At 43.1% G+C, this 12356-nt stretch overlaps 2 protein-coding genes across 2 annotated transcripts; one reads left to right on the forward strand and one right to left on the reverse strand.

The window, feature by feature from the left end:
- The first annotated feature begins 1097 nt into the window (after nt 1-1097).
- On the forward strand, nt 1098-6161 carry LOC147458783 (pentatricopeptide repeat-containing protein At4g13650-like). Its single transcript, XM_086510224.1, has one exon. The coding sequence runs from the start codon at nt 1422-1424 to the stop codon at nt 4104-4106; it is 2685 nt and encodes an 894-aa protein (XP_086366350.1). The 5' UTR covers nt 1098-1421; the 3' UTR covers nt 4107-6161.
- A 147-nt stretch (nt 6162-6308) lies between these two features.
- Nucleotides 6309-7431, reverse strand: LOC147458784 (uncharacterized). The gene is made up of 2 exons (XM_086510225.1): nt 7252-7431; nt 6309-7168 (listed from the first exon to the last, which is right to left on the reverse strand). Exons 1-2 carry the CDS (start codon nt 7293-7295, stop codon nt 6556-6558), a joined length of 657 nt encoding a protein of 218 aa, XP_086366351.1. The 5' UTR covers nt 7296-7431; the 3' UTR covers nt 6309-6555.
- Nucleotides 7432-12356: the final 4925 nt, after the last annotated feature.

Below are 12356 nucleotides of genomic sequence, written 5' to 3' on the forward strand. Positions count from 1 at the left end.
CACTGTCCGACCGTTCCGATGGCCTTGCCCGTAGGACCCGTGTCCTTACAAGTACGATGTGGGTGGAGCTCTTGGTGAGGATTTGAATTGCCTTGCCCGTAGGACCCGTGTCCTTACAAGCAAGATGTGGGTGGAGCTCTTAGTGAGGATTTGAATTGCCTCACTACTTCTTATTGTTTTATATAATCAAAAGAATACATAAAGTTAGTACGGTCAGTGTGATGGGTGTCCGGCCAGTTGGCATGAACCCTAACATTGTATACTAAGGCAATAGGATACGTGTCAATATTCTTGATAGTGGGGTTTTTTCAAAAGAAAAAGTGCTTAGGAAATGCTTACAAGATGTTCACACTTCCAATTCAAGGTGTCGTTTCTTGGGTTGTAGAGTCTATATCCATTAACATGGGTAGTACAATGAAGCTACCTCTACATGACGAGGTTATTACTCAAGGGCAATGATTTTGGTTCCCATGTATATTAATGAGGTATACTTCTAAAAACACAAAATGTTTTTCAAGAGCTTCCCATCCATGATTATCAACAATCAAAGGCCTATTCGATTCATACTATGCTTAATTCAGCTTTGCTTGATATGTATGCTTAGTAATGTGACTTGCAAAACACTTCAACTTTCTTATGGGATTCCTATTTGGGGAGGTTGTCTCTTATAGTGCAATTATTGCAGGTTATATTTAAACTTAGGCACCTTTGGGATGTTTTCAGTGTACACAAGGCCATGACCTCTCTCCACATGTGAACACCTTCACTTGCATTTTGAAGGCATGTGACACAACTGGGGGATGGTGAGATTAATATGCAAATAAAATTAAAAACCAACATCTCTCTTGGTGAAGACATACATGCCAAGTGTGGTTTGAATAGAGCTGCTAATGCTTCTCTTCTCCAAGTCACATACTATATACATAGTGGAGCATTGCAGGACCAAGCTATGCAAGTACATATTTTGATGCATAAGTTTAAGTCTTGGAGAGCAATTGCGAAAGAGAGGGAGAGGAGAGGACACGAGAGAGATAATATTATTTTGGGCAGCAGGTTATGCACTAGCACCTCAAACGAGTGTTGAACTCAAGACGTGTTCTCGTAGCAATTCGGAATTGAGAGAGAGAGAGAGAGAGAGAGAGAACGGATTGATAGAAGCGACGATTGTATGAAGGCTCGACTGGTATCATCCTGAAGTCGCAGGCTTTCCTTAGATGGGAAGAGTTCAATGGCACAAGGCATGCAAATTAGAAGCACCTTCTATTTGAAGAGAATCCCATCTCCTTCATGAGAACGACAAAAAATGGGTGCCCTTGCACAGGGCAGGCCAAAAAGAAATACCTGAAATGTTTCATGAGGAAACAACCGCAACAGTATAGAAGGACAGGGAAACCCACAACCTCTTTCAAGGATATGTTAGCATGGCACTGAGCTTCAAAGAATCTATTCTACTTGAAGGAAGCGTTTTAGAACTACCACCATTGGATGCTATCGCTACTGACCTGCACAATTGTAGAAAAGAAAAGAATCTCCCTCTTGCCAAGCATGCACACTTGCAAATCCTCAGAAATGGGCTGGAAACTAACCAATCGCTGGGGAATTTTATTGTCCCGATGTTTGTTGAATGTGGAAGCATGCTCGATGCCCAAAAGGTTTTCGCCAAGCTCCCACAGCCCAATGAGCATTCATGGACTTCTCTCATTCAAGGTTGTGTACAGTATGGGGAACATGAGAGTGCGCTTAGCTTGTTCAAGAAAATGCAGCAAGACTCTGTAGCGCCTAGTGGCTACACATATTTAGCTTTGCTAAAAGCTTGTGGACACTTAAAGTGGGCTAAGGAGGGCCATGCTTTTCACCTGGACATAGTGAAACATGGATTTGAGGAAGAGCCTTTTGTTAGTGACTACATTCTGGAAATGTATGCAAAGTGTGGCTCTTTTGCAGAAGCTCGGAGAATTTTTGATGGGCTTGTGAACCAGGATTTGAGACTCTGGACCACTCTGATTGTACGATATGTTGAACATGGCTTCTATGAGGAAGCGCTAAGCTGCTTGATGGAAATGCAGCAGCAGAGTGTTTCTCCAAATGACGTTGCATTGGTATGCTGCCTAAAAGCCTGCACTGCGTTGGGTTATATTGACAGGGGCCAGTGTTTACACACACAGATTATTCAAAAAGGATTTGAAGAAGATATCTTCATTGGCAACACCTTGGTGGATTTCTATGTCAATAGTGGCTTGCTCATCGAAGCCCAAGAGGTCTTCGATGGGCTTTCGACTCGTGATGTAGTCTCATGGACCGCACTGATTTCAGGTTATGCAGAACAAGAGTTTGGGCAAGAAGCATTGAGCTGCTTTGAGAGCATGCTTTTAGAGGGCATGATTCCAAATTTTGTCACATACTTTTCCAGCTTGAAAGCTTGTGTCCTTATAAGGGCCATTGACCAGGGAAGAGCTCTGCACATTGCGACAACCAAGGAAGGATTTGAGCAGGAATATCTTGTAAGCAGCACTCTCATTGATCTGTATTCAAAATGTGGCCAACTTGTAGAAGCGCGAGCTGTGTTTGACACACTGCCAGCTCGAAATGTGGTCTTGTGGACGGCACTCATCACGGGCTATGCTGAGCATGGGCTTGCGATGGAAGCACTGAACTGCTGGAGGCAAATGCAGGCTGAGGGTATTTCTGCAGATGCAGCTACGTTTGTTTGCATATTGAAGGTTTGTGGAAGCTTAGGATTAATAGAGTGTGGGTTTCAAGTACATTTATGTGTTGTTATAGAGGGCTATGCTCAAAATTGCTACGTTGGTAGCACTCTGGTCGACATGTATGCTAGATGTGGCTTCTTCACAGAAGCACGAGCAGCCCTTAAAGAAATGCCTGTCCACTCGGTAGTTGCTTGGACGGCACTCATGGATGGTTATACTGATCATGGGTTTGGTCAGGAGGCACTTGCATGTTATGCAGAGATGCAATCCGAAGGCTTGTCTCCAAATGCGCACACTTTTGTGTGTTCCTTGAAAGCTTCTATGGTTGCAGACTCTATCCGTGAAGGGAAAAATCTACACATAAGCATTGTGAAATGTGGAATTGAGAAGGATGCATTTGTTGGCTGCACTTTAGTAGACATGTATTCGAAAGGTGGCTTTCTTGAAGAAGCACATTGTACTTTCAATGGGCTTCGAGCTCGGGATGCTGTTGTTTGGAATTCGGTGATCATTGGTTGTGTGGCGTGTAAGGACTTCGAACGAGCATTGAGTTACTCAAGGCAGATGCAAGTGGAGGGTGTCTATCCAAATACAATGACCTGGAACGCATTACTTATGGGTCTTTCTGAGCATGAAGAAGTTGCAAGGTCTATTGAATTTTACATGCAAATGCTCGACCAAGGTGTTATACCTGATAATTTGACGTATGTCAGTGTATTGAAAGCTTGTGGTAACTCAGCAGCTTTAGAAACTGGGAAATATTTTCACACTCAAGTTGAGAACCTGCGTCGGTGGTGTGATGTTGGTGAAGCTGGTGAAGTTATTATAGCAACCACTCTCATTGACATGTACAGCAAATGTGGCTGTATGAGAGACGCTCAGCTCGTCTGTGACAATATGTCCAAAAGAGATTTGCTGGCTTGGGCCACCCTCATCGCAGGCTATGCAAGGCACGGAGACTGTGAGTGCATTATTGGTTTGATAAAGGCAATGGGCAATGAGGGGTTGAAGCCAGATGAGTTTATTTCTTTCAATGTACTTACTGCATGTAGTCATGCGGGTCAGGTGATGAAAGGGACAACGTTTCTTGAAGGAATGAATGTGAAGTATGGTACCCACCCAACTGTTACACATGAAAACTGTGCTATTGATCTTCTGAGTCGTGCAGGGCAAGTTGTTGAGGCTGTCACGATTTTGATGGAAATGTCCTTCCAGCCTGACAGTATAACCTGGAATACTGTTTTAGCTGCTTGTCATTGCTATGCTGAAATAGACATTAGTCAGCATGCATTTAAGCATGTGGCATACTTGGATGATAATGGTGGGTCTGCCTTTGTTTTGATGTCAAACATCTATGCAGATGGTGGTGACGACACTACATGGCTAGATCAAATTTGAGAATGGTTAAGAACTAGCTGCTGTATTTTAATACAGGTGAGAAACAACCCACCACCACCATTGTGACCTGTTTTTTGACTAGCCAGTGAAATGTTTACCCAGAAGACTTGTGCACTGTGGGTGATGAGCCTGGGAGTACAAAGTAGGGTCGACGGAACTGCTCAAGAACGTTAACATAATCACGTCCATGTATATATGTACACGTGTACAATTTCTCATGTAAACAGCTGTCCAGATGCCCAGTGATTTCATTCATTTAACCTTGAAAGAATCTATTTTCATCAGGGAAAACCTGCATGCACTTTCAATGTGTTTAGGCAGTGTTTCAGACTGCACAAGAAAAGCAATTCTACAGAGGCGTGAATCCCTCATGGCTGTGATTGGTCAAGAGCAAACACTACCTTTCTGGACCCACACAGTTCCACCTTTCAGTGCAGATTGTGGGAAGGCATTGCCCAGGTCAGGGTTTTCTAAAACGAAGCTCAACGCTGGGTTGTTGAAGAAGATACAGTCCGGTTACAATCTTCAGTCGATGTCAAGGGGATGAAACCTCTCTAGCTGTACAGAATGGTCAGCAACTAGAGGGGAGATGTAGTAGAGGTTAGATATGGGGTTATCAGCCTGAGGTGGCAGATATATCATTTGTTTTAAAATTCATCTGAGCACCGTCTTGTATCCCATCTAGTGATGGTGCTCGGACTTGCCGATGACTATACAGAGTTTCTAGAATGTGGAGCTTTCAAAAAGCTCTGAAAGCTCTCCTCTCTTGCAATATTTGACCTGGATGAATGTCACTGAAAAGCGTCCTAGGGGACAGCTCTGCATCATGAAGTTGAGGATCATGTATTCTGAGGGGCAGCAAGACTATTGCATGCCAGAATGTCGTGGAGAGCAGAAAAATTAGGCCAATATGGATTGAGAAATGATAGTTTACAGAGAACAGGCCAGGTATATCAATTTGTGCATGTTGAGTCTTGGCACCACTGATTAATATGCATCCCCCATTCTTGTTCTCCTCAGATTAAGCTTTAGCATGATTGTGATGATTCTGAATATTCAACAGCTGTCTGATTGCGAGGTCTCACCTATCTACAAAAGAGGGGAAGATTCTAGCTACCCGAAGGTATTGCTGTCCTTATCAACCGACGGTTAAGGATGCATTGTTAGTTGTTACACACCCAGCTAATACAACTTGCCTCAATGGGGTAGTAGAAGCGCTCCTGCTACATCCTATACATGGTCTCGAACACTTTTAACAAATAGCAGGCCCTTTGTATTAGCTATTTTGTCGCTCATCTGTATGTTTTCCAGCAACTTGAGCATGGAGATTTTGCTTTGCGTAGGAAGCACATCTAGGAGTATCTCACCAAACACTATATGGTCTACGAAACAGCAAACGCATTGTCATTGGTTGCTTAGGGCACAACTACATGATCAAGAGAAAATGGAACATACAATAGTTTTCTAATTATAAGCCAGCTCATTGCTCCATGCATCCACCAATTTGGCATTGATGATATTGGCGGGTGTGTCTTGTTATTTTATTAGTTTTAATAATGACGAATTACAGATAAGTTCATGGGTTGAATTTGGCTTGCGGCACCGCACCCCTTTAAATTACCATCTTGCACTTTGTTGGTTTTTGTTGGTGGAGACGGGGAGAAGGTAGAGACCATGAGCAGAAAGAGAGAGATTTGACAGAGATAGAGATGCGTGCAGCTCAAAAGCTCTACAATGATTTTTTATGAAGCCTTGAAGGCCCATTCATAGACTAACCTTCACCCCGCAGTTTCCAACCATATTCAAAATAGTGGTGCATAAGCTGCATGGTCTCCGAGAACCTTTATACAGAGGTTTTCATGGCTAACACTCTCCCATTATGACACCTTCATCACCCTTATTGCCTCCAAGCAACCCGACACAAATCACATAATTAATGTCATCAAAACCCATACATGTGTTTGTCGACTCAGCACTGATGCAAACATGAACGGAGCCAACCCTAGCTTGCCATTTGGAACCACCTGTTTCAGATTCCTTACAAGAAACTTAAGGACAACTTCCCTATATTGACGTATTGTTGAGGCTCATTATTGGGTGAATTCAATCAACTAACTGCCAGCATTATTCAAACGCTTGCCTTACAGCTTGGGAAACATCTAAGGCTCTCACATCAGCCACTTAACCACACCAGAATCAAACTTCAGCAAAACCTTCTCCATTCCGGGCAGAGAATTTCATACTAAGAGAAGCAGCACAAGATACAATGTAGGGGGGACCAGGAAGAAGCAGGGCTCTTTATCCCTACTCTCTCTGCACGTGTGTGTGTGTATATATATATGTGCGTGCATCTTGGTAGAACGATACAGACCGCTATTGTATCTAAACAAAAGAATTTAAGAATTTTGTGCAGCCGGCAAACATACACCCAGAATGACCCCAGAGGGTCTCAAGGACGAAGCCAGGAAAAGCCCTCTAACTTGGCTCTGCACGTAGGGCAAGCGCTGCCATTGGCCTTCTGATGTTTAATAATACAAGAAAGGCAGAACTGAGAGTGCATACATGGGATCAACACCGTGTCGCGCGCCTTGTCCATGCATATGCAACAAATTGACTTCTGTTTCTCCTCCTCGAGTTCCTTTCTGAGCTTCTGCACTTCGTCACTGCTTTGCTGCTTCACTTCTTCCATTTGTCGCACAAGGGTTGCCCTCTCCACCTCAAGTGCGTCAATGCGCGATTGCAATTCTTGCACGACTGCATTGAGATACGCATTGTCCAGCCTGTCCATCAAGGGTTTGGCGCAGGTTTGGAGGAGCTTGATGTTAGCAGGGGAGCTAACAAGAGGGTCATGGTGTTCAATCAGGGCAACCACACTCTCACTCAGAGTGGCGAAGTGGTCGATGGCTTGTAGGTGCAAGGCCGATGCGGGAGGATGAGAAGTATCGGCTGGAGGAGGGCAGCTCTTCTTGCTGACTGTATTGAGAGCATCAACGTTAGGGGTGGCTGATGGTGTGTGGGTTCTCTTTCTGGCACCTTTGTCCAATGCAGAGCTGTGCCATTGCCTGCAACAATCAAGATGCTCGATTGAGAGGAAAAGAGTTAGGGAAACTGACAAAACTAACCAGTATTCAAAAATCCACGTTGCCTGTAAGCATCCCTCTCCAAGCGTTGTGGAGTACCCGATGCCATGTATTGGTGTGTGTGTGAGCGTGCGTGTGTATGTGTCTACCGAAAGAGAGAGAGAGAGAGAGAGAGAGAGAGAGATTGCCTCCCTGATAAGAGAACATGTGCTAAAATTAGTACTACCGTGTTAGATATAGCTCAGGCGTTCCCCTTATTTATTGCCTTCAACGTCTACGTTTGTGATTCCCAAAGTGCTCGTCCGCTCAAATTCACAACATCCTAAGCTGACGTCCCCCATACCTTTCACAATTGAACCCCACAGAAAAGAAATATGGCAGCTTTTTCTCAAGCGTAATCGTCGTTGTGTCTTCACCTTGTTAGTTTAACAAACGCAGCTGTCAGAGATTGAATTTGGCGTGTTGTAGGGTTTTTGGACGTTGGCAAGCTGCATAGGATGGGCGATGGGGGAGGTGCCGCTAGAGCATTGCCACAGTTTGTCCGCCAGGTTAGCTACCAGCTAACGGCCATCCGCTTGGTTTGTGAAGCTATTTGAAGAATGTCCGGTCAAGTGCCACGCTTTTATTGGAAGGATTCAATCATCAAAGAATGTCCACCTCTGTTTGTGAAGCAGCCCTAATATTGGCTCAACGCAAAACGTTTTTTTCTCGAGACCCACCTCATAGGCAATGTCGTGGTTCGCCCATCTTTTATGTAATGGAAATGGCCTATGAACTTTGAGAATAGCAAAATTTAAGAGAGCAATTATGTGAGACCACTTTGAGAACATAGAGGGTAAACTTAATTGACAGTAGCAACATAACCATCAGTAGCAACATAACCATAGTACTTAATTAACTTGGCATGAACAATACTTTTGCAAGAGAGAGTTTAGAGAACTTGACAACAATTGACGACCGGATTTATGTGGAGCCGGTCCCCCCTCCAATAGAGCTTTTGTATTATAGATTCTTCCATCAAGAGAGACTTGGTACAATACAATCTTTGTGTTCCTTGTGACCTAAGTGATGCAATGAAGATGGAAAGCTTCATGCATCACGAGCATAACATAGACTTTGTAAAAAGCATAAACCATCCCCAGCCTCAGTCCCAAGGCCTCAAACACTTTCAAAGGTGGAGAGAGCTAGCGGGGAATGAGGGAAGGGAAGAGAAAGAAGAAACATTCATAGGAGAAAGAAATATTTCCTCACTTATCATCACTCTTCTTACTAGCATAGTAATGAAGATGGAGAAGATGGCAAGCTTAAGCATTGAAGCATGGCTCTTGGTTGGATTTGCATTCCATAGCCAAGAGTGTTGGTGTAGGCTCTCAACTTCTCTACAAGTGTTGGGTGAAGAGGGGGAGATCGATCGCTTAAACTATTCATCACAAGCTCCCAAGCATCACCATCAACCTGTCCACCTCTTCTTCCAATTTTCAAGCACACACACTCACACCTAAACTATGATACACACACACACACACACACACACACACACACACACACCGAACATAGAATTGACATAGACATGCTTGTAAGAGATGTGTAAGGGATGGAGACTAGATTAAAGAGTACACAACAAAATAACCATAGCATAAGAGACAGTGTTCGGGAAAAATGTGTTTCAGCTTAATATCGTGCCGTTTTCAATTTCTAAAATGCCAGTTGAGCGCAAAGGAAAAAGGAGAAATTCCGCTCCAAAATAGAGGAAATTAGTGTAAAAACCTAAAAAAGTAACCTAATTTTTAAAAATTTCCTCTTGACAAATTCAAGGAAAGGATATTGTATGTTCGGAAAAATGATTTTTCCCGAACACTGATAAGAGAGTAGAGAGGAGAATCTGCAAGAGAAACGCTTAAATCTAGCCCCAAACTCCACAGCACCTCTCTTGTGGAGTTTGTATTTAATATTTTATTTTTGAGTTTAAGGTACTAAAAATTGAGGCCCCTCTTTTTACAACCACTTCACTTTTGTGAATGAGTGAAGCTCATTAGTTTTTGCATGACCCATAAGGGCTCACTACAACTATTTACAGAGCCATTGTGGCATGATATTCTAAAATACTGTGCAAATATAAAATGGCCAAGAGTAATTGCCGTCGTCTCTTCATCAACTCCCCGCATTCCACTCACAAAATCATCATCAACTCAATTAGAAAATCAATAGACAACACATAATTAACCATTACCCCAGCTATCCCAATTGCAGCTAATCACTACAACAGGAGGGTGCCCAGTTTCGTAACATCCCTCCCACCAGGGATAGCAACTGTCCTCAGTTGCTCAATAGAGAAATCAACTGGACCGTGAGTGATGGAAAGTGTGGAGAAGGTCGAAAAAGTTGCGAAAAAACTTTTCAGGCATCCATTTGGTATCCTCTCTAGAGTGGCCCTTGAAAGTCAAAAGGTAAAGATTGTAAACCATGCTAGTGCGTGTAGTGGTGGTCTCGTGATAAACTATCTGGTCAGGGATGAGTTGTTCTTCTTGGTCTACAAGTGAAGGTGGGTCTTCATAAATGTAGTGTGTAGATAGGGGTCCTTTGAATGGGCGTAAAAGACTAATGTGAAAGGGATTGTGAATGTGCCAATGTGCAGGTAAGTCTAAACGAAAAGAAACATCATTAATGACATCTGAAATTTTTAAAAGGTCCATAAAAATGAGGAGCAAACTTAAGAAAGACATTGGTATCAACACTTTTGATCCTTCATTTTTCGATGCGACGTAAAACATGATCACCTTCTTTGAATTGATATGCTTTGCGGTGTTTGTTAGCATGCTTGGTGTAAAGTTCTTGTGAGTGTTTAATGGCAGAATGCACACTTGCATAAATGTCATGAAAGTCAGTAGTAGTGAAATTATCAGCGGCGGCAGGCACAAGATTAGAAAGACGTGAAGCAGGAGTAGGAAGAGAGTGACCATATACAATTTCAAATGGAGATTTACCTGTGGCAGTATGAGTGGTGTTGTTGTATGCAAATTGTAAAATATGCAGGTAATCATCCCATTTTTTAGGTTGAGAAGAAACATAAGCCTTTAACAAGTCAATAATAGTGCGGTTGGTGACTTCAGTTTGACCATTAGATTCAGGATGAAATGTAGAAGTGAAGTCAAGTGTAGTACCAAGATTTTCAAACACAGTAGTCCAAAAAGCACTACAAAATTTTGAATCTCAATAAAAAATAATCGCTTTAGGCAAACCATGATGTGGGAAAACAGTCTTCAGAAACAAAAATGTAGCTTGATGTGCTGTGAGTGTTTTCTTACAAGGAATGAAATATGCTTGTTTAGAGAAACGATCAATAATAGTCCATATCATGTCATGTTTGTGCATTGTGAGTGGGAAACCAGTAACAAAATCCATTGAAATGTGTTCCCAAGGTCTTTCAGGAATGGGGAGAGGGTGTAAAAGTCCCAATTTCTTACTTGTAGAGCTGCTTTGATTTTTTGACAAATCAAACAAGTTGAAACATACTGTTTGTTACCATATACATGTGGTAGTGATGTGTGTGAACACACTAGGACCTCCGGGGCATTTTTTTCCTCTTTAGGAGGTTTTTTCCCCCGTGCATTGGATATACGCCCATCACTCTAGGGCTATCTATCTTTCCATTGCACACTAAGTAAAACACTCTCTATTGTGTGCCTTGAGCTTCCTTCGTCTTCTCCAAGCTGTGTGTGTTTCTCTGCAACCCTAATTCCAACAATTGGTATCAGAGCAGGTCACGCCCTCCCGGGCTTAGTCGCCAGCTGCTCCAGCACACGCCTGCTCACTTTCTCCGATTTCAGTGAGCTTTGGCGAGCGTTCGCAGGTCGACAAATTTTTTGGTGCGGGCTCATTTCGGCTCAGAATTTTAATTTGGGCTCATTTCGGCCTCCGTTTCCACTACAGGCAGTACTGCACAGGCTATTTCGTCATTTTGTGCAGAATTTTTGTCAGTGCCGTTTTCTGCATAACAGGTGCCTTATAGTCTTCTACGGTTTGTGCTATATAGCACAAGTTGTTCCCGCTCCGTTTCTCCTATTTTCGGGAAGTTTTCACATCAGGTGCAGCATTTACCATGGCTGACAACAACAACACAGATGTGTTCAAGATGTTTGCTGCTGAGAACAGGTTGGATGGGGACAACTGCCCTATGTGGGCTTATATGATGCAACATGTTCTTGTGTCAAAGGGTGTCTGGAACATTGTGCAGGGCATTGATGTACGTCCTGGTTCTGAGGATGTAGGCGATGTTGAGGATGTTGCAGGTCTTGCTGCAAGGATTGTAGCTGTTAGAGTTGTTTTGCCTACGACAGAACAAGCTCGTTGGGATATTAAGGATGCGCAGGCTCATGCATTGATTGCGTTGTCTGTGAAGCGCACCATTGTTCCTCACATCCGTTCAGCAAAATCTGCAAAACAGGCTTGGGATATTTTAGTAGGTCTTTATGCAAGCCGCAATGAGGCTAAAATTGCTTTGCTACGTAAAGAGCTGGAGTCGAAGATTATGCATGAGGAAGATGATATGGACACTTTCCTTGCTAGTGTCAAGGATATCAATGAGCAGCTTATTTCTGCAGGTGAAGTCATTTCAGACAGTTCCCTTGTGCAGACTGTTCTTGATGCCTTACCAGATTCCTACCAGACTTTTGCTAGTACTTGGAGACTGATGACCCAAGGAAATCCTGAAGTTGTCAAGTTTGATGCATTATGCACATTGTTGTTGCAAGAGTGACTTTCCAGAAAAAACATGACTAGGCAGCGTGCAATTGAACAGGCTTTTATTGCCTCTCAAAGAAAGGGTGGTAACAGTAATGCAGCCACTTCTTATGGTTCTGCTGCGAGTGGCAAAAATTCTGTTCCTAATGCTTCTGCTGGTAGTACTTCATCTGGCAATTCTGGTGATAAGGGCAAAAAGAAGATGCGTTGCCATTATTGTAAAGCCAATGATCACTTGATCAAGTCGTGTCCTAAGTTGAAGGCCAAAGAGGCTAAGAAGAAAGAGGGTGGTTCCACTGCAAATGCTGGTTCCACTACAAATGCAGCCATTGTTGAGTCTTCTGTGAAAGGAGACTTTGTTGCTGATGTTGATGCAGCATGGGCTTTTAGCGCAGAGTGCACTTACAATCCTGCTGTCCATGATACATGC

Source organism: Adiantum capillus-veneris, chromosome 4 (genome assembly GCF_014529385.1).
Source record: "Adiantum capillus-veneris isolate H3 chromosome 4, ASM1452938v2, whole genome shotgun sequence".
NCBI classification, from domain to species: domain Eukaryota; kingdom Viridiplantae; phylum Streptophyta; class Polypodiopsida; order Polypodiales; family Pteridaceae; genus Adiantum; species Adiantum capillus-veneris.

Coding starts and splice junctions, on each gene's coding strand:
- LOC147458784 (XM_086510225.1), bottom strand. CDS start 7,295: ATGGCATCGGGTACTCCACAACGCTTGGAGAGGGATGCTTACAG. Junction 7,169..7,251: donor TTGGAGAGGGATGCTTACAG/GCAACGTGGATT, acceptor TGATTGTTGCAG/GCAATGGCACAGCTCTGCAT.
- LOC147458783 (XM_086510224.1), top strand. CDS start 1,422: ATGGCACTGAGCTTCAAAGAATCTATTCTACTTGAAGGAAGCGTTTTA.